This window comes from Lycium barbarum, chromosome 10 (assembly GCF_019175385.1).
Source record: "Lycium barbarum isolate Lr01 chromosome 10, ASM1917538v2, whole genome shotgun sequence".
Classification (NCBI taxonomy): Eukaryota; Viridiplantae; Streptophyta; class Magnoliopsida; order Solanales; family Solanaceae; genus Lycium; species Lycium barbarum.
Genome location: NC_083346.1, coordinates 2,969,950 through 2,996,913, shown reverse-complemented (window position 1 = coordinate 2,996,913; position 26,964 = coordinate 2,969,950). Strand labels below are relative to the sequence as shown.

The following is a 26,964-nucleotide window of genomic DNA, read 5'->3' as shown; positions in this document are numbered from 1 at the left end:
TAGTGGTATAAATATCATGTTGATTAATTGGAATATAGATGCTTTCAGCAAAAAATTAATGAGGGAAACTATTTGAAGTTATATATCTGACGTCTTTCTAATTGCATCTACATATTGACTTTATGTGTCTGCACATTATCTTAATTGGGTTTTTGCTAAATTAGATATACGATAAGCTGACTTCCCTTTTACCTTTTTCGTGCCTCATATTCTTTTACCTTCTTCATAGCTCATATTCTTATAGTGAGCGTCTCTTTTTCTAGAGTTTGTTGTGGTAATATAGGGCCCGCGGGGAGCACGGGCGGCAGGCATCTAGTATTGCAATATATGTAACATGTGACAAGTTGTTATTTCAATACTTGAAATTTGAATAATATAGTCTCCATTTATCTAACCATAGTAAATGCTTTCATATGTGTGGGGTTTGATACATCAACGATTTAAACGGTGGAATCAACGTGCTCATAAACGAGGACTATACATGACTATCATTAATGGTTGCGATAAGACGGATATAATCCTTTCATTCTCATTAAAAGTCTCGGGTCAACTATTAGATAAGAAAAAGATATTGTTAGGGAGTGTTTTCCCGTTAATAAGTTTTGCGCGGCGCAAATTTAAACGTGTCTTGAAGCCCTAATAAACGTATTGTTTGGGGGCAAGCGGCTAAACTATTGATCTTCGTATAGTTTCCAAGCATTTAAATTTTAGTTTTAAAATATTAAATAAATCTGAATTAATTTAGTTCCGAAATTTAATTAAACTGACTTTCAAAAAATGAAATGTGACAAGTAAAAAAGGACGGAGGGAGTATTTGTGTGAAGTTTGCCATCACTAGCTACAGGTTAGATAATGGGCTATTTCAATAATTAATTATCTTTTGATTTTGTCATTATTTTTACAAGTTTATTGTATTTCAATTATAGTTTATAATTGTAATTATGGTAATATATGATTTGTACACTATCCTTATTAGAATAGGATTTAAGAAGTTGACTAACTTGTATAGAATGAGTTCATTGTATCCTATCCTTATTAGAATAGGATTTAAGGAGGATTTATTGCATTCTATTATGTCAATTAATAATTTCCGAGCAACCAAAGCCGTGGCCCTATAAAGGGAAAAAAGTCCGATTTCAATTTAAGAGAGAGACCCTATTATTGTTGAGTTTATTAATGGAGGAGCTTATTGATGATGTGAAGCATTGGATTGCTATGCTTTGGAGTCTTGTGTCAACCCTTTTCCAGCGTTACTTTGATACTGCGGACTTGGCAATTACTCATGCTCTTGGGGTTACTTGGAGTATTGTATCATACCCTTACTACAGGATCTCAAGTGTTTACCAGCATTACTTGTTGGATAAAATCAGTCCTTATGGCCTGTATAGGTGGATTGTAACTGCTGTCTTGGCTATCCTTTATGGTCTTAGGGTTTGTGTTCGAGGATTCTACCCAGGCACATATTTAGTGTTGTTCCACTTCTCTGGAATTCTATGCAAATTCCTGTCCCCTCATGGACTACCTGATCCTGATGTTGATGGACCTGTCTTGCCAATTAAAGGTTCTGATGAATTCAAACCCCTCATTCGTCAACTTCCCGAGTTCAACTTCTGGTAATACTCACTTGTTTTCTATTTGATTTCTGTTGTTGTGTTGCTGTCATTATTTCCTTTTCCTATCTGGCTTGCTTTGTTATTGCTATATTCTGAGCCGAGGGTCTAGAAGTAAGGTCTGCGTACACTCTACCCTCCCCAGACCTTACCCCTACCTAGGGTGGTAGAGAGGCTGTTTCTGGCTTCCCTGGACCGCTGTAGAACCCAGAACCAGATGATGGCACACATGCCCTTTCCGGTTATAGTGTGTCAACGCTTAGGTTGATGCATTAGTCATGCCTTTGTAGGTCAAGCCATATCCGTTTGCACCACCCATCCCTTGCTCGCGAAAGCTTCAGTGCACACATTTACTGTCCTTGGTGACTTCTAAAGTGCTCCGGATAAAGAGCTATACGCGTTAAACATTGCTCTTTTTATTTTTTTCAATAGAAGTAAGCATTGTATGGTTTTTCAATATTGTGGATCTACACCTTATAGTGGGATGCCCTTTTGCCATGAACCACAACAATCGAGAGGAGAATCATTTTTTTTAATCTTACATCTATGTTTCCACAGAAACCTATTTTTCCTTTCTGCTACTTTCTTGCGACTCTTGTGTGTTGCTATAAAATGTCTAATCTCTTCTGTCTACTCTCTTCAGGTATGCCGCAACAATAGATCTCTGTCTGGTACTTACCATGACTTTCTTTCCCGTAGTTGATGTTAAAGGTTGCTGGCCTCTCATTTTTATCTCCTGGTGTCTGGTGTATGGTTATAAAATGGCTGTTGTACTTATCAAGTCGAAGAGATACAAATACAACCCATTTACCCTTACAAAGCAGGTGACCGAGTTGCTTTTGTGTATTTTTTCTATGAAAGCATCATTAAGTTAGACCAGCCTTTATTTAGTGGGAGTATTTAAAACATTCCTTTTGTTCTTGTAACAGAAAGTGGCTGGAAAAGGACAGCAGGAAGTGGCAGCAGCACCTGTGAAAGGACATCAGGATGTGGCAGCAGCATCTGGAATGCTGATTTCTGTTTAAGACCAAATGAAGTAGGAAATAGGAAAAAACCGCAGAAATCCTTTTTAGTTGGAGCAATCTATCCCTTGTGAATGATGTTATCCCCCTCTTAGATTTCATTGGCTCCCTCTCAGTGGCTTAGCAGCCTTGATTTTTGAAACTCCCAGCTCTTACTAGTTTTTTTGCGGTGTCTGGAGTTTTTAACCTTTTCTTTGTAAAGCTTTTTGCATCTGCTTGATGCTTTTGAATATAACAACTTACATCATCAAAAAACAACGTAGAAAATATAATGAAATTGCTACATGTAAATATAGTTAAATGGATATATTGTAGTTTTGATGGTCTTTATAATTATTCCTCATAATTGCTGAAACTGCTGGAATATAAATGTATGTAGTATCTAATCCTTTTTTTTTTTTAGATCATTATATATCATAAATCATAAAAACGGGGTTTATAATTGCATTTCAATATAAATAGCTATTAGAACGGTTACTGACTCTTAAAGGAACTGACCCCAGTAGAGACATATGACAACCTCACCCTTTTGTGTTACTTGCTTTTCCAAGCTACTGCCAAATTTCTATTTGTGCTGTCGTTTTGGAAAGACAGAGATTGATTGCTGATCAAATGAGGCGCTCATATCAAATTATGAATTAAGATGTGCGTGTAATGTGCTTGACGAGGCAGACATTTCCTACAATATTTAACTATGGGACTGTGACTGTAAAAATTGCAGTGAGTTTTCCCCTTTGACTTCCTGAATATGATGTTATGATGTTATTAGATTTCAGCTGCACATGCAGGTGGCTATTTGAACTAGAAATCTGAATTTTAGGTTTGCTCCAATTACTTCGCGTGATTTGGATCTGTTTTATTGCAAATTATGTGAATCTGGATTATAGTAGAAAGATTTAAGAGGCCTGCTGCCTTGGGACAAGTTGCTTTTCAAAATGAAGCTTCAAATTTTGGTGCTATATTATCCAAGAAATCATTGCTTTGCATTATCTATAGTAATTGATGTTTATTTGTATAATAACTATGTTTCTGATGTTAAGAAGTAGAATTTGAGGGCAGGTATTTTGACCAAAATTATTTTTTTAATCAGTTTCTTAGGAATCTACTGTCTTGCTGCAAAGAGAATTAGACTCATTTACCAGTGGAGTGTACCCTGTGCGTTCATATAATTACATGCATTTATGTGATTTTGATTATATGGATCTGAGATGTTTTTGCTGCTTTACTGCTTTTGAGAAAGAGAGGAGGCAAAAACAGCCTGCAGTAGTCGGCACTTTGAATCTCCAGCATCCCCTGTCAGTGAGGTCAATAACTTGTACTCTTATTCGTAAGTGAACAAAGTGGCAAATTCAGGTGCCTCACTTCATCTTGGGTGCTTTGAAATGGCCTTTCTTATTGCCAGATGCTATCATGGTAGACGATTTATTCATACCTCTGTGACACCTTAGTAGTTGCCGCCAATGAAATTTGTTAAACACCTCCTTATTGCTATGTTGTTCTTTGTCTACTGGTCTACAGCCCCTGTGCGAGGGTGTGAAATCTGGTCCCCCTTCTGCTTTTTTCCAGCTTTTGTCGATGGCCGACTTCCCAAACTAACTCCAAAGCCTTTTCTCTAAATTTTTCATCCTTGATTGTAGAATAGGGGCCATGAAACCTTTTTCCTCTCTGCCTCGACAAAGTTGTTTTTCTCTTCTCACCTTTAACGTCCTTACCTTGATGGTGATGGTGATGGTGGTGGTGATGATGATGGTTAAAAAGCTATGGCTAGCTTGTCTTTTAACTTCTTCCACCTTCCGTTATGTTTCCTTGATTGTTTTGAGTTAGCAGACTTGTAGACGCATGCAGGACTTGACCTCATTGATGAAGAATCTGCTGAGTAGTAAGACTGTTCTTCAAGATTGTCATACCCTGAATGATCGAGTGACGAGGATCTCTCTCCCTTGCTTTTACTTGTAGAAATTATTTCATGAGCCCTTTCATTACCAATCCCCCTCACTGCTGCTGAAGCGTGAGCTGATCGTGTCATCATTTGACTACTATCTCTCCGAGGATATAATTCTTCTTGCTTGTTTCATCTGAATACTGCGTCTTGGTTTGAATCTTCCTTGGCAAGGAATCGTCTTTGTCACTACTGTAAGTTCTCGTCTGCTGCAAAATCTGTAGAGCTGGAAGAGTATGGTGAGCTTGACACTGATTCCTTTCCATGTAAATGCCTTCTCCCCAGTTGTTTCATGTGATTACTATTCTTCAAAAATTTACTAGGCGTCTTCTACAAGTTTGCATAAGAGCTCCGGGATGGTGTGTATTGACCTAGCTTGTGATTCAATGTTGATCGCCTCATTATTGCCTGCTGTGGATAAGGTGAATCCATTCTGCTCTATGTCCCTGACCAAGTTAACTTGCACCCGTAATCAATCAATCCCGGAGTATCTCTGTTTCTCGAAATATCTGCTGCCGCATCTGCCTGGCTGCATTCAGTTTTCCTAGATGCCATATTTTCTAGTTTGATGACATTTGGCTTTGGTTCTGGTTGAGCGACATTGCTGGCAAAGCAGGAGTCCAGTTTCGGTCGTTGGAAATAATAACTCTGATTCTTTAATTGATCAAATACTCAAATTGGTCAACATATGCTCAGACCATTATTTGATGGAACAGTATACCCCGGATAAAGTGAACTTGATGGGTCTTTAGGTTCTTGACTGTATTGAGTAATCACTAGCTGTAGTGAGTCATCCAGAACTGCAACAGTCTAAGTTTATCATTCACGACAGCTCCCTCTATCATCTTGATGGGAGTAGCTGACTCTGCTTGTGGTTGTGGCACAAAGTTAGTTATTGGTTTGAAGTTATTTTCAGCTGCATGTTTATCAGCAATAACAAGGTTCTCGGCATTCATCTGCAAAGCTGAAATGTGCAATTCGAGCTGTTTTATCAGTTGAGAAGTGATCAGTGTCCTGATCAGGTTCCGATCTTTTTACACCAGAAAAGTTATGCATGGATTGTGTAAAATCATTAGCTGGTCTGTCTGATAAGGGAGCCACAGTTTCTCCAGCACTTGATATGCAACGGAGATCAAGAACTTCTTCGGCTTTGTACTTTCAATGCTTGCTCACTGTAATGCTCTTGTTGAAAATCCCCAGAAAAATTGGCGAATTGACTATGCTGCTGTTCTTGCAACGCCACAACCTTTGTAGAATGCGGAGCTTCTTTCAAGATTCGGTCTTTACACAAGGAACAAACGACTTTTCAAATTTTGGGCGCTGGCAAATTCTGCAAAACTTTCTTTTATTTTCAGATTCACTTCAATTAAGCTGAATTGTGGAGGCTGCGCACTAGCTATTTGAGTAATTGGCATGATGGATTCCTGCTCTCTGCTTATGGTAATTCTCTAAAACTATTTTGTTTGATTGAATCATATTTCTTTATTCTCCTAAGTGTAACTTCCGAAAAATGAATTAGTTTTCTCAAAAAGGAAAAGAAGTTGACTATCAAACTGGTCTTAATTCCAAACACTGGCCTTCCTTGACATGCTCCTAAGACCAAATATAGGCTTATAGCCTGTTTGGCCAAGCTAATTAGTGTTTGGCCAAACTTTTAAAAAGTACTTCTAAGTGTATTTTTCTCAAAAGTGCTTTTGGGCAAAAAAAATAAAAAAATAAATTAGCTTCTGAAAAATTGCTTCTGCTACTTCCCAGAAGCACTTATTTTCTATCAAAAGCTTAGCCAAATACCTCACTTTTTTAAAATAAGCACTTATTTAGAAAAAACACTTTTGAGGAAAAATAAACTTGGCCAAACAGGCTATTAGCCTTACAAACTTTCGGGGAAAAAAAAAAAGAATATGAAATCATTTTGCTCCTCATGATGGAGGCTAACAACATACAATGACATAGATCAATAGGATAGACATTAAGTAGGGCTGAAAAGAGACTTCGGCTATTCATAGTACTGATATCAAAGGGTCCAAGAACTATTGGTTTCTGATACATCTCACAAGCAACTGAATACAAGAAAAAACGATCATCTAACTTAAACATTAGAATTTCCTACCAGCACACACTTGTACACATAATTATTTAGCAAATAAGGACCCCTCCAGGGTACTTAAAGAACTTCTTGGTAACTTTCAGTATCCATCTTGGTATTGTGGTTGAGAACATCATTGTCTGAAATTTCTGCGGAACACTTTCTAGATTTCAAAATCCTATGCAAAGCCCACATTAAGCATCTTATCAGCTTCACCTGAATAATTAAACGGAAAAGGGCCAAAATTACCCCTGAACTTTGAAAAATAGTTCATCCATACCCTTCGTTATACTTTAGGGCCAATTATACCCTTACAGTTATACTATGGGATCAATTATACCCTTATGTCTAACTGTTGCCACGTGGCATCATCTTAGCCCTTCAAAATTATTGTACCCTCAAATAATTTTTACCTACTAAAATAACTCAATTCGACCCGAATTTTTTTTTCCAGCAAAAATAATACGGAATTATTTTTATTTTATTTTGCTGGAAAAATTATCCGTATTATTTTTGCTGGAAAAAAAAATTCTGGTCGAGTTGAGTTATTTTAGTGGATAAAAAATTATTTGAAGGTAAAATTATTTTGAAGGGCTGGGATGATGCCACGTGGCAACAGTTAGACACAAGGATATAATTGACCCCATAGTATAACTGTAAGGGTATAATTAGCCCTAAAGTATAACGAAGGGTATGGATGAATTATTTTTCAAAGTTCAGGGGTAATTTTGGCCCTTTTCCGATAATTAAAAGACCCCCTCTTAATAGCAGTTCAATGATGCCATTGAATTAGGGCATCATGCGAAGCTAATAATTTCAATCTTTGAATGACAATAAACTAGACAACGAAAAAAATATACTAAAAAGGCATAAAGCCCTTAAACTTGGCTTCAGCTGGCATGTATGCCCTTCAACTTTGGGTGTGCACAAGTAGGCACCTCAACTTGTATAAAGTTGAACAAGTAAACAAAAATGTTGACGTGGCATTGACGTGACCGTCTAATATTTATGTGCCACGTCAATGTCATATCATCATTTGTGTTTACTTGTTCAACTTTATACAAGTTGAGGTGCCTACTTTTGCACACCCAAAGTTGGAGTGCATACTTGCCAGCTGAGGCCATGTTTAAGGGCTTATTTATGTATTATGCCTATAATAATATGATATGGTTAAATGACTTACATATTTGAAAACTAATAGTACATTAAAACTATGAGAGGTAGAAAATTCAGGGCAAACCCAAACAACGACCAGGTTTCCCGATGACAATGTCTACTTCCCCGTTAAACATATTGCGTATCAAAAACAGCAGCAGATTAGTATAATTCTTTATCCACCTGGCATGCAAGTTCTTAGTGGGAGGCAAAATCAGTCACAAAGGATATGCACCTGGCATGCAATTAAATATGTGTGTGTGTGTATATATACACACACCTTTGTCGTAGACCCATATCCATAGACCCATACTTGTGAGTATATGTATACTAGTATACATTATGGTACATGTGGCTGGAGGATGCAATTTTTTATCATTACTTCAATATTAATGTATATATTTAACAGATTAAAATACACCAATGAATTCTGTTTTGTAGGTCCATTGTCTTTTGCCCAAAAAACATTCAATGGAAGTCTGGATTATAGTAGAAAGATTTAAGAGACCTGCTGCCTTGGGACAAGTTGCTTTTCAAAATTTGGTGCTATATTATCCAAGAAATCATTGCTTTGCATTATCTATAGTAATTGATGTTTATTTGTATAATAACTATGTTTCTGATGTTAAGAAGTAGAATTTGAGGGCAGGTACTTTGAGTAGAATTTGAGGGCAGGTATTTTGACCAAAATTATTTTTTTAATCAGTTTCTTAGGAATCTACTGTCGTGCTGCAAAGAGAATTAGACTCATTTACCAGTGGAGTGTACCCTGTGCGTTCATATAATTACATGCATTTATGTGATTTTGATTATATGGATCTGAGATGTTTTTGCTGCTTTACTGCTTTTGAGAAAGAGAGGAGGCAAAAACAGCCTGCAGTAGTCGGCACTTTGAATCTCCAGCATCCCCTGTCGATGAGATCAATAACTTGTACTCTTATTCATAAGTGAACAAAGTGGCAAATTCAGGTGCCTCTCTTCATCTTGGGAGCTTTGAAATGGCCTTTCTTATTGACAGATGCTATCGTGGTAGACGATTTATTCATACCTCTGTGACGCCTTAGTAGTTGCCGCCAATGAAATTTGTTAAACACCTCCTTATTGCTATGTTGTTCTTTGTCTACTGGTCTACTGCTGCTATGTTTCGACTTCTTTGAATGCTGGATACGTTGCATCAGCCCCTGTGCGAGGGTGTGAAATCTGGTCCCCCTTCTGCTTTTTTCCGGCTTTTGTCGATGGCCGACTTCCCAAACTTACTCCAAAGCCTTTTCTCCAAAATTTTCACCCTTGATTGTAGAATAGGGGCCATGAAACCTTTTTCCTCTCTGCCTCGAGAAAGTTGTTTTTCTCTCCTCACCTTTATCATCCTTACCTTGATGGTGATGGTGGTGGTGATGATGATGGTTAAAAAGCTATGGCTAGCTTGTCTTTTAACTTCTTCCACCTTCCGTTATGTTTCCTTGATTGTTTTGAGTTAGCAGACTTGTAGACGCATGCAGGACTTGACCTCATTGATGAAGAATCTGCTGAGTAGTAAGACTGTTCTTCAAGATTGTCATACCCTGAATGATCGAGTGACGAGGATCTCTCTCCCTTGCTTTTTACTTGTAGAAATTATTTCATGAGCCCTTTCATTACCAATCCTCCTCACTGTTGCTGAAGCGTGAGCTGATCGTGTAATCATTTGACTACTATCTCTCCGAGGATATAATTCTTCTTGCTTGTTTCATCTGAATACTGCGTCTTGGTTCGAATCTTCCTTGGCAAGGAATCGTCTTTGTCACTACTGTAAGTTCTCGTCTGCTGCAAAATCTGTAGAGCTGGAAGAGTGGTGAGCTTGACACTGATTCCTTTCCATGTAAATGCCTTCTCCTCAGTTGTTTCATGTGATTACTATTAGTAGACTTCAAAATGCAAACAGTTGAAAGGAATATCTCTTTATATATCTGAATTTATGCCCCCGTAGTGCTAAAGATTGCTCTTTCTTCATATCTTTCCATCTTTGTTTTTATTTCTGAGAATGGTAAATCTTTCCGTCCTATCGGAAACAGCCTCACTGCCTTTCAAGGTAGAGGTAAGGTCTGCGCGAATTCTACCCTTCCCAGACCCCACTTGTGGGACTATACTGGGTATGCTGCTGTTGTTGTTGACAAATCTTTCCATCTTCTAACACAGAGCTTTCAGTTTTTAGAACTTTAGGCTACTGTATAGCCTGTTCTTCATTCATTCTTTCTATCAAACAGGTAAATAGACTTTATGTTTTGAAAGAAATGTGCGAATCATCATTCATTATTGAGTTTTCCCTTGAGAGATTTGGATCTTCTGGCCGCACAACCTATGCAGTTTAGAACCCAATTTTGGTAGTTTACCAGTTGGTCAAATCAGGTCAAATACTTGTTAAATTCACTCAAGACTTTAAAGTTCTTGGTAGAACTTGTATAGTTCTGAAGGTAGTAATCTTGGGAATGCATTAGTCAAAAATCAAAAGACTGGATCCCGAGTCTATTGTGCTTGTTTTCTGAATACTTTTCTTTTATTTCATTAGTTACTAATATTCACATTGTTAATGGAGTTAAATTTGCATGCATAGGGTTACTAGAACACAACTGAAAGAAATCAGATTCTCCGTAATAATCACAGAATTAAACAGTTTGTTGACAAGAAACTGGAGCATTGATTCATATTTAGATGTTGATATTATGTACACTTGTTGAGTATCATGTATCCATTACCAAACTTATCACAGTTAGCTTAACAAACTAGCAATTGTGGGTTTCTTTGTTGAAGGTATGAAGCTGATGAGCATCGACTCGAAGCGACTGATACAGGTAAAGCATTTTGAAGATCTGCAGCTACACCTCTGCTAATGATTGATATTATATAGAAGGATGTGCCTATCACACATTTTGCATAAACTGACACCATCAATAAGTGCTACTATCACTACTCACAGCTCCTGGATCCTGCTAATACGGGATGCTTTGTGTACCGGGCTACCCTATATAATTTATCGAATAAGTGGTGTTCTGCTGCTAGTTTGATCAATTAGTATCTCATGAAGGGCTCTAGCCTCTTGGATGAATCCTCAATACCCAGAGTCTTCTTTGGATTATTTATGTGAAACATGTCTACCTTTCATTGAGTTCGTCAAAGATTTCAAACTATTGAACTTTATTTAAAATCCGTATGAAGCATATTAGTATCTAATACAAATATTTTTATAGCAAAAAAGGGATTATTCTATTTGATCATTATCAATAGTAATACAATTCCCACTTATATGCAATTAATTACAATATAGTATATATTTTGCACTCTAGAATATAGTTATTGTTTCTTATATACTTTTAAGTGGACATGTGAAAGGAGGACAGTAAGGATGGAAGAGAAGGAGGTAATTTTAATCATAAATAATACAGAATTGAAATCATACAATACTACAAGTTTCATTGAGATCTAAAACCCTTTCAATGCCGTTTCCGTTGAGAAGTCTTGTTTCATTGAACTTTTTAAAATCATTACGTAGCTTACAAAAGAACAGTACATTTTGTTCTTGCGGTGGGTTGGTTCTTCTCAATATTGCGGAACACCCTTTGCTCTGGAACCCCTCCACAAGAGAATCAATAGAAAGATTCCTGGAAACTACCGATGACTACAAGATTCTTAAGATTAATGTTTTTAACAAAGAAATTCTAGCGCTAAAAAGTGGTTCCTGGAGAGAAAGTTGAATGCAAAGTGTTCGGTATTATGGAATATTGTTTGGCATTTGTACACGGAGCTAGCATTTCATTGGCTTGGTGCGAACACACATATTTTTGTGGTTTCATTGAGTATTTCAGATGAGTTGTTCGCAGAGATACAGTTGCTAGAGCCAATGTTGGATGGTGTCTTTATTTTCTTAAGACGTGAAATTTCAGTATAGAGAGGAATGCTTTGTTTTTATAGTAGTAATCATATATAGTCCTAATTAAGGAGATTATTCTTTAAGTTGTGGGTAATGAAAGACTATGGTGTCAAGGAATCTTGGATTCAATTGTATACAATACGAGATACCTGTCTTTATTATATGAAACCGAGTTACATGCTTGCAGATGGTGAAGTGCTACTCAGCGGCCATTGTTTGATCGAACTTGACTTTCATTTTAGGACATCCAAAGGACCTTATGGATTTTGGCCGGCACGTAATATCGTTCAGGAAGGAATTGCTTATACAGAAAGTTTGATCTCTTCAAAATCACTTATTTAGTGTGTGCTTATGTATGATCGAGATGTTTTTACCTTTTTGTTCTTGGGTATCATGTAACAAAAAATATGCTGATAAGTTTATCTATTGCTCAATAACTTTTGTTTTCGAGAAAAAATGCCTCTTTGTTTTTTCTCGTAGATTTATTCTTTCATTTGTTCATTTATGAAATAAAGAACTTATTATTAACTAGTTAACTTGTCCGCGCTTCGCGCAGTCATTAAAGAAAATACAAAATGCCTAAATAATTATTATTAATTTTTCTAATTAAGAAAATCAATCTTTACTCATCAAGCAAATTTTATCTTTTCTCTATTACCCAACTGTAGCACTACATGTTGTTCTATTTATATTTTCAAGATTGAGAACAAATAAAAATAAAAAAAAATAAAAAAGAGAAACACAACTTCACAAATTCAATATCGAACAAATGACGACCTTCTTAGTGTTTACTCTCCCATTTCATATGTCACAAGAACCATACGCCACTGACGTGACAAAGCCGCACAATTTTAACCTTTCCATCTTATTATTTTTTCTAAGATTTCTAGCAAATATTATTAAGTTAAAATCAATTTCACAAATTTATTAATAAGAAAAGAAAAGGAAAAGTTTTTGCTTGATCATATTCTCACTAACGTGAAAATAAAATTTCTTATTATTTTTTGACATTTTTGAAATCTTCTGTTCGCCTTTAGATATTTTTCTTGATTATCTATCCTTCTTTTTGTTCGTGTTTCCCATATTGCTTTCCATCTTAATAATCTTCTTTTACCCTTCTTTGTATTTATCCCAACATTATTTTCCGATTCTCCTTTTTTCCTTATCTACAGTGCTTATTCAATTATTCCTCTAGAAAATCAATAACTATATCCTTAAAGTAATCAAGTTAAAACCTTTCTCCTTCTTCTAATTTTATAAAAAATGTCAAAAATTCAAAATTTCCTCTTGATTAAGTTTTACTTATACTTTCATGATTCATGTGCTATATATGTATTAGATATTCAAAGATGACTTTATACATATCTTTGTTATAATTGGCTATCTTCCTGTTCTATCTCCCATGTGTTTTTTAGCATATGAAAATCACAATGCGGATATGCATCAACATACTCTATTATTCTCGAGAATTATTCTTGATAAGAACATTATTATTGATCTTGCTCTTATAATTTCATACGGCATTTTCAATTCTGCCCCTGCAACTTATATATATATATACAGATATTAGAAAAATGACAAATTCAGTTTAAGAGAAACTTGGACAAAGCCAGGTTATGAAGGGTAATATAAAGGTGCTTTAAAGATTTTAAATTTGACCAAAGGAAATGGAAAAGAATATATCAATGAAGTTGCAAGCATCAGTAGAACTTCCCATGTTAACATAGTTACTCCGTTGGAACTTTTATGAATTCACGCCCAACAGAATTTGTGTTATTTTATGTGTGAATTTAAGGTGTCAGAAACTTCCATATTAAATATTGTAATTTGGAGGTTATGAACATGAAAAGGTTTGAGAGTTTTGGATATTACTAATACTAATTAAGAGTAGAATTTATGAAGATGAAGAGGTGAAGTCGTGGAGTTGACTTCTTAAAATAAAATAATTGAAAAAAAAAGGGAAAAAGTTTTTTTTTTTTTAAAGAAGAGAAAATAGATAAATTATATCTTTGGTAAAAAAAAGGTGCCAATCAACGTTCCTATTACCACTTTACCAGTGTATATCATAGGTTTTCAATAAATTTAATTAATAGTTGTTATAAAAATAATCAACTATCAACACAGATTAACAGCATAGATTGCAGCACAAATTTTAATACCCCTTAGGTTGAAAAATAAAAGTAGCTTTATGATTCTTTATTTCCCATATAAATTTGTTTGACGGGTTTGTGACAAACATTTCAGTTAAACTATAAAATAACTCACTTGATAAATATATTTGAACTTGAACAAGAAAAAATATATTAAAATGACAACAGTTTTACTAAAACAATTGGTAAGTAATTGCTTAAGGATCAAGAATAGTTTTGCTGTTAAGCTCAAGTTCACAAGCATTGCACCATACAAGTTGTATCTTACTTTTCCTTTGGTCTCTTCCCCAAGACCCACTTCTAGATGCTAGATAAAAGAGTTGGAATTTACATTCGTTAGCTACTTATGGATAAAGGACTCAAGACTTTGTTTTTAAATAGAAGAGTGTACATATAGATATTATAGAATGACGAAACTATTTAAATTTTATAACATATAAATGTGATAAGACAAAGTAAGAAAAATAGAAGTGCCAGATTTACTATGTGGATGAGATGTTTATGAGAAATATGTACACAAATATAAAAGAAGAAATAAGAAATTTTGCCAATTATATTATTCACAGTTATTTTAAACAGTGGTTTCGCACATATGAAACATGATACTATATATGCATAAATAAATCTATTATTTGGTTTTCTTTCCTTTTCTTTTCCTGATTATTATATTTCCATTCTTATCTCTCCTCCTCACCCATCATTTCATCAAAAATTGAAATCAAATACATTTTGGAAATACTCCACAACCTCAGATAATTTCATCTTTGCCGATTACAACATGTTATCACTTTCTTTTATACAAAATCTAAAAAAGAAAAAAAATATAGTCAGCATATTCCAAAAGTTCAACTGAAAAAAAAAAAAAAAAAAAGGATATCAAAGTAAAGAGAGAAACTCTTTAAAAGTTCAGCCATGTATAAAGAAGGGTAATCTGAAAAAGAAACTAATTTCTCTAAAATGCATGCAGCAATTATGACACAGAATTAGGCCATGTAAAGCCTAAATTATAAGCAAAAAAGAGATACCTTTACATGTATAATTTCCAGTAAACCATATTTTAGTTTTGGTGACTGAACATAATGTGAGTGAAGTATAGTTGAAATACTACCAAAAGGAGTATCTTCCAGATGACCCCAACATTTTGAAAATAGCCATCATATGTCAAACGGTTAGAAGAAGAGGAGAAGATGCTATGTGATTAAGAAGATTTGAACGTGCATGAAAGGTTGATCTTCTCATCTTCATTTACTTGAATGTGTTATTTAATTCTAACAGATATCTCAAAGGGACGTGCATCCTCACTAAATGGGCAATGCATTTAGACACTTTCAGTTTTGTTTCCTCATTAATTGGGTAATGTATTTAGAGATTTTTAGCATTTAAAAAATAAGAAAATAGGAAAACTAAGATAAAAAGGAGAAAAAAGATAAATAGAAATGGTGGCCATAGAGAGGTGTCACATCACCTTGCCTATGCCTAGCTTTATATTTATATATAGATTAACTGAAAGAAGAAAGTTAAAATTCCATAAGAATTATATAGTAATATATTTATAAAAATAAAGTAAATCGAAATAATTGACAAATGAGAACTATTTTTGGTCAAGTCATCGAAGATTTGACATATCACCTAAAATTGGTTAATTTTAATGTATTCAACATATTTGACTAACTCGGCAAAAGAAGAAATCATATCTCACGAAAGTCCTCGTAATTAAGTATGTCGGGTCCGGCATAACTTTAGTAATTCCTTAACAAATTTATGCCGGTGGGGGAATACTTTTAATGGGCAAACTTTTATGCCAGACCCGACATAAACTTGTGAACGAATTACCAAAGTTATGCCGGACCCGACATACTTATGCCAAGTCCACCCATACAGCATAAGTATGCTGAGTCCGGCATAACTTTGGTAATTCCTTTACAAGCGTATGCCAGTAGGAGCATAGCGAAATTTAAACTCTGTCTTGCAAATCCTTTTTTTTTTTTAATTTTGACTGTATGGGAGTTCGAACCTGAAACCCATGAGTTTTAACCAAAGGGCAAAATTTAAAGATTTTAAATATGAGGGGCAAAAATTAAAGACCACCCCAAAAGAAGGGCAATTCCCCCAAATTTATCTCTAATCTTAAACGGTCTGCCACGTGTCCTAATCCTAAACGTTTTGCCCATCCCATCCAATAATTTTTTTATCCCACCTAAATAAACCCAACCCAACCCGTTCTCCTTCAATTTACCCAGATAACTTGTATTTCCTCTTCATCCTTCTTTAAAGCTAATGATGACAAAACTTTAAGCTCGCATCCTCACACTACTCACGTTCCTACTCAGTGCACGGAGAATATATAGACACATTAACACAATCATGGAGCCCACAACATAACCTGACCATTTTCTATGGAACCATTGGGATTGTTTACATAAGCAAAGGATTTACCAAAGTTAGGAAGGTCGATTTGCTGCTCTTTAATTTTTTTGTCAATGCATTAAAATAGACTAATGGCCTTTAATTAGTGCAAGACTTGAAGGAGGTGATGCTTTTATGATGATTAACAAGACTTGTTGAAATCCAAGCAATCACGAATATCTTATTTAATATCCGTAAATTTCTTTCTTACTCTCTCTTCTCCCCGTTCCTCCAAAATCAATTATGCAGAAGCAGCGGAAAGCATCAGTACAAAGATATCTTAAGAAGCGGAAAGACAGGTACTGCAATAACTAAACTGCTTAATATCAAAATGGAAATAAGAAACATGTTATCTGGGTAAATTGAAGGAGAACTAGTCGGGTTGGGTTTATTTAGATGGGGTAAAAAATAATTGGGTGTTTTTTTTTTTTTTTTTTTTTTTTTGGGGGGGGGGGGGGGGGGGGGGTGGGGGTCTAGGATTAGGACACGTGGCAAACCGTTTAGATTAGGAGTAAATTTGGATCATAATATAACGGTAAAAGCATAATTGGCCTAATAGTATAACGAAGGGTATAAATAAACTATTTCTTAGAGTTCAGGAGTAATTTTAGCCCTTTTCCGATTTTAAATTTATAGTAGGGATTTAGTAGCTCAGTTGGTTGGCTACCTGAATTCTCACCTTGTTGGTGAGGGTTCGAATCCCCACGTTGAAATCCGGTTCCCATTCCCCTTCCCCGACCCCCTATGTAATTTAAAAAAACCTCAATTTTTTTTAATCATAAAGACGTAATTCAAATAAGAAAATATGTAATAACCAAAAACTCACGTATTTATATCTAAGCAAATACATATTCTTAAAAGTAAAAGGTGAAAGAGCATATGCAAGAACAAACTTGAAAAGTTAATTTCTTCATTAACTTAATCTTTGGTGTCTCTCAATCAATTCATCACATGCTTAAGATGCTATTAGAACGGTAGCCATAACTTAAATTATTTATTCCTGTATATTTATGTAAAATACAATTCATTACTTATTATTCATCAAACAATACAACAATATTTAGTTACTGGGAAAAATTAATATACTTTTAATGTCGAATCAAGATCAACTAGGACAGAAATAAAGCATTGGGTCAAAGTTCAAACTTTTCTTTGATATCAAAGTAATAGCTATAAATAGTCATCGCTTTCCGGGAAAGAGTAGAAGACTAAGACCTTATTTAATAGTCAAAATTTTAGTTAACTTCAAAGTCTTAAATGTAAGGAATATAACTTGAGTTACAATTTTTTCTCTTTTGATGTTCTCTAAATAAAATAGAAAGTTGGAAAGAATTATAGAACTATGTCAAGTATTCGTAGAAAATTATTAGTAATCTCAAATGACCTAATCTATATATAATATAAAGCTAGGCATAGACAAGGTGATGTGGCACCTCTCTATGGCCTAGAATGCTATTTATCTTTTCTCTCATTTTTTTGGATTTTCTTTCATTTTAAAATCAATATGCTATCTACTAAATAATTCAAAACCCACTCTCTTAATTCTCTTAATTACACCTCTTAATTATTTTAATACACCTTTACCTCCACCTCTCTATCCGTTTGTTTTCGTTAGCTGTCATTGTAACTGTTTTCTTTTTTAATTCTTAATCAATAGAGCATAAGATCAATTCTTCTGCTATTTAAGTTGGACAAAAGAACGTTGCAAATGATCTTCCACTTGCATTTTGTTCATCCAATTAAATTCTTGCATATGATAGAGTCATATTTTGTTCTTTAATTCTGCCAACGATTTGAGGGAGTAATATTATTTTCTGCTGGATTATTTTGTTTCCCTACATTGTTGTTTTGTTTGTAATATAATTAGTTTGATTTGTTTTATTACAGATCTTTCTGTTTATTTTTTGTGCTATTGCAAATTTTGATTGTTGCATTTTTTCCCCGTTCCATGCTCTAGCAAAAGTATAGGAACTATGATTCAATTAAATATGCTTCGATTTTCTTCTACCATTTATCAAAATTAATATTATGTACCCGATTTTTTTCTTCTATTTTGTCCGCTTATAGGATGAAGAAGTTTCCTTGAGTTCTTAGGTAATTCAAGCAGAAGTAAAATATAGACGGAAGAGACAAGGTAAATACGAAGTCGTTTGTGTAATGTTATAATCTCAAATAGTTACAAATGCAATTCCATACTTCATTTTCGTCTTTATGTAGATTTGCGGTAATTTTATGTTCAAAAGGAAGAAGGAAGATAAAAGGTGGTTGTAGCAATGGAAGGTTGTAAAATCTGCTTATTTCAATCATTATGGTGTATCCTTTAACTATTAGTAGTTATTCTTTTTCCAAAATACTCCGTCGCTCTTTGAAAAACTAAAATCACAATCAGACCATTTAATTTGGTAGTACATATATTTTGCTGAAATAATTTCTTTGTTCTGTCATAGGTGATAAGTTTTAATATATTTTAGGTTTAAGTGATGGTTTAATAGAATAGTGATTATTTATGATTTTATCTTCTAAAAATATTTAATTGAAATAAATAAATAAAAACTTAAACTTTTTAGTTTTGTTTAAGAAACTAATCCAAATAATTGTATTCTCAAAATTGTTATAAACTAAAAGTACAAGACAACAAGAGTATCCCACGGTGACAACCGACAAACATGTTCTGGTGTGAGAGATATAAATGAATAATGAAAACTCAATATTTTTTAGTGTTGAATTGTTTAAGAAGTATTTTTGTATATGCAATAAAATAATTGTAATTATATATTGAATTTACATTGCTCTCCTCCACTTGGGCATAGACAAATTTGACATTTTTATGGAAAATGAGCGGGTAGAGAATTAAGAAGGAAAATGAAAAACATAGAGAAAAAATAAAAGGGAAACTGATAGGACTAAATATATACGAGATTCTTACGATTTGACTCAGTGAATTTCATATTATATTTTTTCAGTTTTACTTTATTTTTACCTTTCATTCTTCTTTTGTTGTTGTTATTATTAGTTTAGAATGAAAAATAGAGAAAAATATAAAAGTAAGTGTCAAAAAATAAATTAACATAAAATGTTAAATTTGATCTTTTAGATCTGAAGCCAACAAAAGTTTTTAGATAAAAAAATGTCTATAAAACTTATATGTACGTATACTTTTTCATTTCTCTATTTTAAAAAATTTGATAATGGAAAAAACTCAGTTCATCTAAGTCTACTTTTTAATAAAGAATATTATACCACCAAAAGATGTGGGGTAGCCGATAGAGTGCTCCTCCCTTAAGCAGAGTTTCAGGTTCGAGCTCTGGATATGAAAAAAATCCCTGCTAGGGAGCGCTTTTCCCCGAATGGGGCCTTACGCAACTTAATCAAACTCCAATATAAATATCGAACACTCGACGAGAAACAAAAAAAAAAGAATATTATAACTTTTAAATAATTTTGAGAAAATTTATAATTAGATCAGTTATATCCTTTACATATTAATGTCGTAGTTGTACCGCGCGAAGCGCGGGCTACTTCACTAGTTTGAAATCAAAACTTAAGAAAGATGTTAATTTTCGACGGGACATATGATTAAAACATACACATACGATGCCTATACGAGGAGGTCAAGTATCTTTTGACTGACACCTTGACACAATTTTTAATTAAAACGAAAGTCATGGGCTCATGGCTGGTTAATACTTAGGGTGTGTTTGGTAGGGAGGAAAATATTTTTCAATTTTTTCATGTTTATTTGATCAAAATTTTTGAAAAATATTTTCTTTATGAAAATAATTTTTTTAAAAATTAGAAAAATAACTTTCCTAATCAAAGTAGAAAAAATAAGTCCATAATTTACATTTCACCAACCACCCTAAGACCACCCAACTCACCCCCAACCACTCCCCCTCTCCCCCTCCAACCCCTTTTTTTTGTGGGGTTTCTACACCACCCCATCCCCCTCGTAGGGACCCCCACCCCCTCCAAAAAAGTTTTTTTTTTTAAATAAAAAGTACAAAAATAAAATAAAAAGTACAAAAAAAAATTACTCCCTCCGTCCCAATTTATATGATGTATTTTGATTCGGTACGGAGTTTAAGAAATAAATGAAGACTTTTGAATCTTGTTATCTAGAAAGAGTCAAAGATATATGTATGATTACGTAGATCATCTCATTAAGCGTAATAGGTAAAGTTTAAAGTTAAAGTATTGTCAACTAAGGAAATATGTCATTTTTTTTACTGACTAAAAAAGAAAGTTTATCATATAAATTGGGACAGGGGGAGTATTTTTTAAAAAGAAAGGTTTTGTAAGGTTCGCTTTTTTATTTTCTACACCCACCATCCCCCCACCCCCTCCCTCTCGGGACCCACTTATCCCTTTCAAATTTTCTATTTCATATCTAATTTTACCTTTATAATTTTTTTTATAAAAATGGAAAGTTTGTTTGATTAAATTTGATGGGGGCGGGTTGTAGTTGGTGATAGGGTGGATAAGAAAAAGTTTCCCATTTTTTTTTTATAAAAGTAAAATAAAATATACGAAATAGAAAATTTGGAAGTGGGTGGGTGAGAGGATTGGTGGAGCGGTGGTGTGGATTGGGGTGGGGGTGGGGTGGGTGGTGGTGTGGGGTAGAGGTTGGTGAAATGAAGTCCGTTAGAGGGTGATGGGTGGGTGGGGTGGGCAGTGGGTATTGAGTTGGTGTGGTATGGGGTGGTGGGATTGGTAGGACTTAGGTGGTTATTTTTAGAAAAATATTTTCTACCAATCAACAACATGAGAAAATAAGTAAGAAATTCACTTATTTTTCACTGCCCAAACGAACATGAAAAAATAAGTAGAAATTCACTTATTTTTCAAGTACGTATTTTCCTTCTTACGGAACACACCTTAATTATCTTTATTTCTGTTACAGTATTACTCAATCAAAAAAACATCTTAGAATCTTAAAAGAGTAAAATTAGGCTTTAACTGATGTAATATCTGCTTGTTCTTTCGTCTTCTACCAAGCAAATTCAACAAAATTGTGATTCCTATTAAACACATATAATAAAAGTGCAACAAGGCATCGAGAACATCTGAGGCTGGAGTTCTTTTATCTAGTTTGATAAATACAATGAACATTTATCATATTGAGGAACACGTTTTTAAAATTCATTTTAAAATAAGGGATAGCACATGTCCAGAAACTAGTGCGTCTATAAGTTTTTACTGCGCAATTAATTAATAGTGCTACTCCGAGTTGACAATGTTAAAAACTTCTCAATTTCCAAATTGAAAGTTAACATTCTCAATTGCCAAGTTGAAAAAATGAATGCTATAAGTCTGGTTCATTTCAAGAAAAAGCTCTACTCTGTCTGTAATAATACAAGAAAGCTCTACTCTGTAATAGTACAATTTTTCAGTTGCCTATTTTCACCTGCTATACGATCTACTTTGAGCTATCATTTACAGAATATGATATCATGACTCAATAAACAAGAAGGTTCTGGTTTCGACGTTCTTGGTGAAAAGAAGTTACACAACAAGATAAAGGAATTGAGAGGAGCAACGCGTTGTGAAGATCTTCTGCTGCTACATCTTTCTTGATTAGTGACATGATATAGTCCATGAAGCTTGAATCACACGGTAATGTAATAAGGCCACCACTTGATAGCCCAAACTCTTCTTCAGACATGCTTAAAAGCTGCCTAATGACCTCATTTTCAAGATAAGCCAAAGGAATGACAAAGCGTTTTTGATCAATTATGTAGACTACAAAATGGCCTTTTCCAGCGATAGAGGATGACGATGTACTACAATTCTCTGCATCGCTACCATTTCTTGGAAATGAAATCCTCTTCCGCTGCATGGCTGCTAACTTTTGCCACCTCCTTGCCAACTTGATGAGCTTCTTAGTGCTGGGCATTGTCTTTCTTTCCATTTTTTTCTTGAAAGTTTTGAAGCAAGAAAACTAGAAATTTAGAACCTTTGATGGCTGAATAGATAATGCTTGTCCTTGATGATAAAAAAAGGCCCCTAGAAGGGGGTTTATATAGACAAGAGGGCATAGACAGGCGGCTTTGAGTTGGAGTTGGAGTTTTGCTACTAACAACCAAAGGCAAAGCCATGTGCTGATGTTTGTTGGCTATGTTGATATGGGGCCTTAAATTTGTGTGTGAAGTTGGTCCGGAAGGATGTAGACGATAAGTTTTTTAACAATCAGGTCCATTTGTTACGATATCAGCTAATACTTGTTACTTCTCACCAATGCCAATAATCTGAAACCATTAAATGTACAATTACAGGTTAGAAGCAAAACCATGTGCTTCTCCCTTCTTGGTCATGTAGACAGGGAACCTTTGAGTTGTCATCTTGGCTAGTTGCGCTATGAAAACCAATGCATTAAAGCTCAGTTATAGAGGATGGACATGGTTATAAAGTGAAAATCGTGAGTTAACACTATCGATAGTGCTAAAACAAACTATGCGATTAGCTACCTAAGAAGTGGTCTTCTGCAAATAACTCAATGAGTCTTTTCTATTTTACATTTTTTCTTGGAGTAGGGGATTGATCAGATAGTTCCACGAACCCGTATTTGGTACATACACTTGTAGATTTGAAGTACCAATGTTTCTTGATTTCATTCTGGATAGCTGGATAATAATTTTTTACAGAAGCTGGCTTTTGAGGAAAGTTTCCTTTTATATTATCTGAAAATCATAGTTAATGCAGCTTTTTACATGACTTTCTATTAAATCAGAAAGTCCACCATATTCTGTTATCGACTTGATTGTGATATTCAACATGGCACTTCAATAGAATAAAATGAAAACATAAAAAGGAAAGAGTGTCAATTCAAATAAGCCGCTTGCGCAAGCCTGCATTCAAGATTCTAAAATTTCCTGGTAGAGCTGCTAGCTATAGTTCTAGAAAACTGTAGTCCTGGATATGTAGTCAAAAAACAAACCGTTAGATCCCAAGTTCATTGTTGCTCACTTTGTGAATACTTTTGAGGCTAATCCCAAAAATTGACTGCATAAAATTTGTTTATACTGATTATATTTTTGATGTTCTAAACAGTTTGTAAGTGTTTAAGTAGATAGGATCCCAACTTGTAATTGGCCTTACTTTTGAGGGGACTACATAGTTTTGTGTAATATACCTGATAATATCTATATAACTGTTACCATTCTCAGAAAAAAAAATTGTTTGTACTTCTCTGTTATTCCTCGTCGCTAAATATTGTCATTGTTAATGTAGTCCCATTTGAATTCATAGTCCTTACAAAGGGAAACAAATTTGTCTTTCCTAAATTATCAAAGAATAGAACAATTTGGGGGGAAAAGATGGAGTTTTGAATAATAATTAGATGTTAATATTATGTACACTTGTTGAGCATCATGTATCCATTACAAATTTTATCACAGTTTGCTGTTTGTACTGGTTATGGAGTATCTGTCAAGGGTTTTAAAATGCATGAGCTTACTTCCAGATTTCAATTTTCATCCTAATTGCAAGGTATTCCAACTTACCCACTTAATATTTGCTGATGATCTTATGGTTTTCTGTAAGGGAGAAATGAGATCAGTCACAAGGATTCAGGAAGCTCTCGCTCATTTTAGTGCAGCCACCGGCCTGGTAGCAAATATGGATAAATCCCACATCTTCGTAGCGGGGGTGGATGATCCTATGAAGGACCAACTGCTCTCACTTACTGGTTTTACTCAGGGTGCTTTTCCTATAAGATATTTAGGATTGCCCTTATCATCTAAGAAGTGGAGTAAATTAGAATGCCCACTCCTTACGGAGAAGATCACAGCCAGGATAAAGAATACCTACTCCAGACAGCTATCTTATGCAGGCAGGCTCCAGGTGATCATTGCAGTCCTATTTTCTATTCATAGCTTCTGGGGATCAATTTTTATCTTGCCTCAAAGTGCAGTCAAATAAGTAGATACATTGTGTAGAGAATATTTATGGGGCACTACTATAGAGAGAAGGAAGATATCTTTGATTGCTTGGGACAGAATATGTGTTCCCAAGAAGCATGGTGGACTCAATGTTAAAAGTTGTGGGCAGTGGAACTTGGCTGCTGTTGGAAAATTGTTATGGCAAGTAGTCATGAAAAAAGATACATTATGAGTGAAGTGGGTTCATGGGATTTACGTAAAGGCTTCTACTAGTATATGGGATCACAACGCCCCATTGGATAGCAGTTGGTATTGGAGGAAACTGAACTCTTTGAAGGAAACAATGAAGAACTGGTACGCTGAAGGAAGATTTGTCCTAACTGCTGGTGGGAATTACTCCATAACCAGAAGCTACATTGCTTTGTCAGAAACTCAGGCCAGATTGCATGTTGCAGAGCTCATATGGAATTCAGTATCCATTCCCAAACACAGGTTTATACTCTAGTTAGCTGTTCATCAAAGGTTGCTTACCAAGGCAAGGCTAGCCCATATGAACATTCCTGTAGAAGATCCTAATTGTTGTCTGTGTGATGCACAAGTTGTGGAATCATGCCATCATCTGCATGTGACATGTAACTGGACTACATCAATAAGAGATGAACTTTTGTTATGGGCAAATGTTCAACTGCCAATTGGAGATATGAGGCAGGTCCTGGAGATTGTAAACAAGAGGCACCGGAAGAAGTTCAAAAAGGAAGTTATGGCTGCTATACTTGGAGCATGGGTATATCATACATGGAGGGCAAGAAATTGGAGATTACACAAAAGAGTTGCTGTACAGAGATCAGATATCTGGGCTCAAATCAAGCGGGAAATTATAGAGAGAATAGAGTTTTATAGGCATTCAAAACGTGCACATAGATGTAGATTTTTTTGGCAAAGCTATGTACTTAGTTGTGAGAATAGAGTTTTATAGGCATTCAAAACGTGCACATAGATGTAGATTTTTTTGGCAAAGCTATGTACTTAGTTGTTCTTTCCTTGTTGAGGCTTGATACTTGCTGCACCCTTCCAGGAAGGTGGTAACAGGATCGAGTGCTCTTAGTTTGTTCTTCTTCTGTTTGTTAATGGTATTCACATTGGTTACCAAAAAAAAAAAAAAACTAGCAATTGCGGGTTTCTTTGTTCTTGAAGGTATGAATCTGATGAGCATCGGCTGAAAGTGATTGACACAGGCAAAGCATTCTGAAGATCCGCAGCTACACCTCTTTTGAGGAGTGATATGATGTAGTGCATCGCAAGGTAATGTGATCGGGCATCACTCGGAAGTCCAAACTCTACTTCAGACATGTGCAAAAGTTTGATTACCTTGTGTTGAAGATAAGACAAAGGAACCAAAAATCGCTTCTGATCAGTATGCACCACAAAATTCCCTTTGCTAACAAAAGAAGATGATGTGATGCAACTATCTGCTTCATGGAAATTGGATCTTGGAAAAGAAATTCTCTTCCTCTGCTTGGCTGCAAACTTCTGCCATTTCCTTGCCATTTTGATGAGTTTCTTAACACTGATCATATTCATTTGGGATATTGGAAAGAAAAAATTTAATGATCTTTTAGAAGGTTTGAATAAGTGCTATCTGTTTGATGATCAAAATGGCTCACGGAGGCAATCTATTTATAGCTGAGGCTAGAGAATGAATTTGAATTGTAGCTGAGGCTCTACTAATCTCAGTGCCAACCGGAGATAAGTAGGCAGGCAGAATCATGTGCTTTTGTTTAGTATGGGACCTTAAGAATTGTGGACATGGCTGGTTGTCTAGTTTTAGGCATTTATTCAATTCTCTGTCAGCATATCTTTAACCAAGTAGTCTAGGACTAAGTCATCAACTTCATCCATTCTTGTGGCTTCTATTTGTAAGGCTGTCTTCTGTTCCAAATCATGAGAAGCAGTGGGGCCTAGTGTTGTTGTTCCTCAAATTTATGGTCTAAGTTCTTTGACAATAACAGAGTAGGCAAAACCATGTGAAACTTCATGTGCCATTGTCTCTCACTAGTTGGTATAAAACTTGCCATTAACTTATATATACTCAGACACAAATGATTTGAGTAAAACACATGACCAGATTCAGAAAAAACCTTTCATTTTATGTGCAATTCTCAAAATTCTTGTTCTTTATTTTCCTTCACCATTTAGTGTTACCAAATATCCCTCGAGACAATGGGTATCAAAGTGACTCCATTTATTTAGGCTAGTCGAATCCTAAGGAGGCCTTTAACATCTGGAGGTGTTCCAAAGGGCATTGTGCAGTATATGTAGGAGAGAGCCAAAAGAAGCGATTTGTGGTGCCAATATCATACTTAACCCATCCTATATTTTAAAAGTTGCTGATTCAAGCTGAAGAAGAGTTTGGTTTTGATCATCCAACGTGTGGTCTCACAATACCTTGCAAAGAGGATGCGTTCATTGATCTCACTTCCCGCTTGAGGAAGTCATTGGTAGTGTCTTACTGAAGTGGTGATGTAAGGCAAAGCAACCAACATCCATAGTAACTTTCGGCCAACGGAGTGCTGCTCAATACCCTAGGCTAGATTGCCAGTGGCAAGTTAGTTGTGATTAGTAGGAATATAGGATCATGGTGCATATTCTTCTGCCCATGAGATTTTGTAAAGTAATAGGATTAGAAATGAGAAAGAGAGATTGTAGAAAGGGCAAAGAGAGATTGTACAGAGGGCACTTTCATTGTATAGTTGGGAACTACAAGAACCTTGGAGGGAATTTTCCCCATGTCAATGTATGTATAATAGTAGTTGTA

At 35.0% G+C, this 26,964-nt stretch overlaps 2 protein-coding genes across 2 annotated transcripts; one reads left to right on the top strand and one right to left on the bottom strand.

Moving 5' to 3' along the window:
* The first annotated feature begins 998 nt into the window (after positions 1–998).
* LOC132615131 (protein RER1A-like) lies at positions 999–2,968 on the top strand. Its single transcript, XM_060329707.1, has 3 exons — positions 999–1,613; positions 2,254–2,434; positions 2,540–2,968. Exons 1-3 carry the CDS (start codon positions 1,177–1,179, stop codon positions 2,633–2,635), a joined length of 714 nt encoding a protein of 237 aa, XP_060185690.1. The 5' UTR covers positions 999–1,176; the 3' UTR covers positions 2,636–2,968.
* An 18,609-nt stretch (positions 2,969–21,577) lies between these two features.
* Positions 21,578–22,311, bottom strand: LOC132615309 (auxin-responsive protein SAUR68-like). The gene has a single exon (XM_060329891.1). The coding sequence runs from the start codon at positions 22,178–22,180 to the stop codon at positions 21,728–21,730; it is 453 nt and encodes a 150-aa protein (XP_060185874.1). The 5' UTR covers positions 22,181–22,311; the 3' UTR covers positions 21,578–21,727.
* Positions 22,312–26,964: the final 4,653 nt, after the last annotated feature.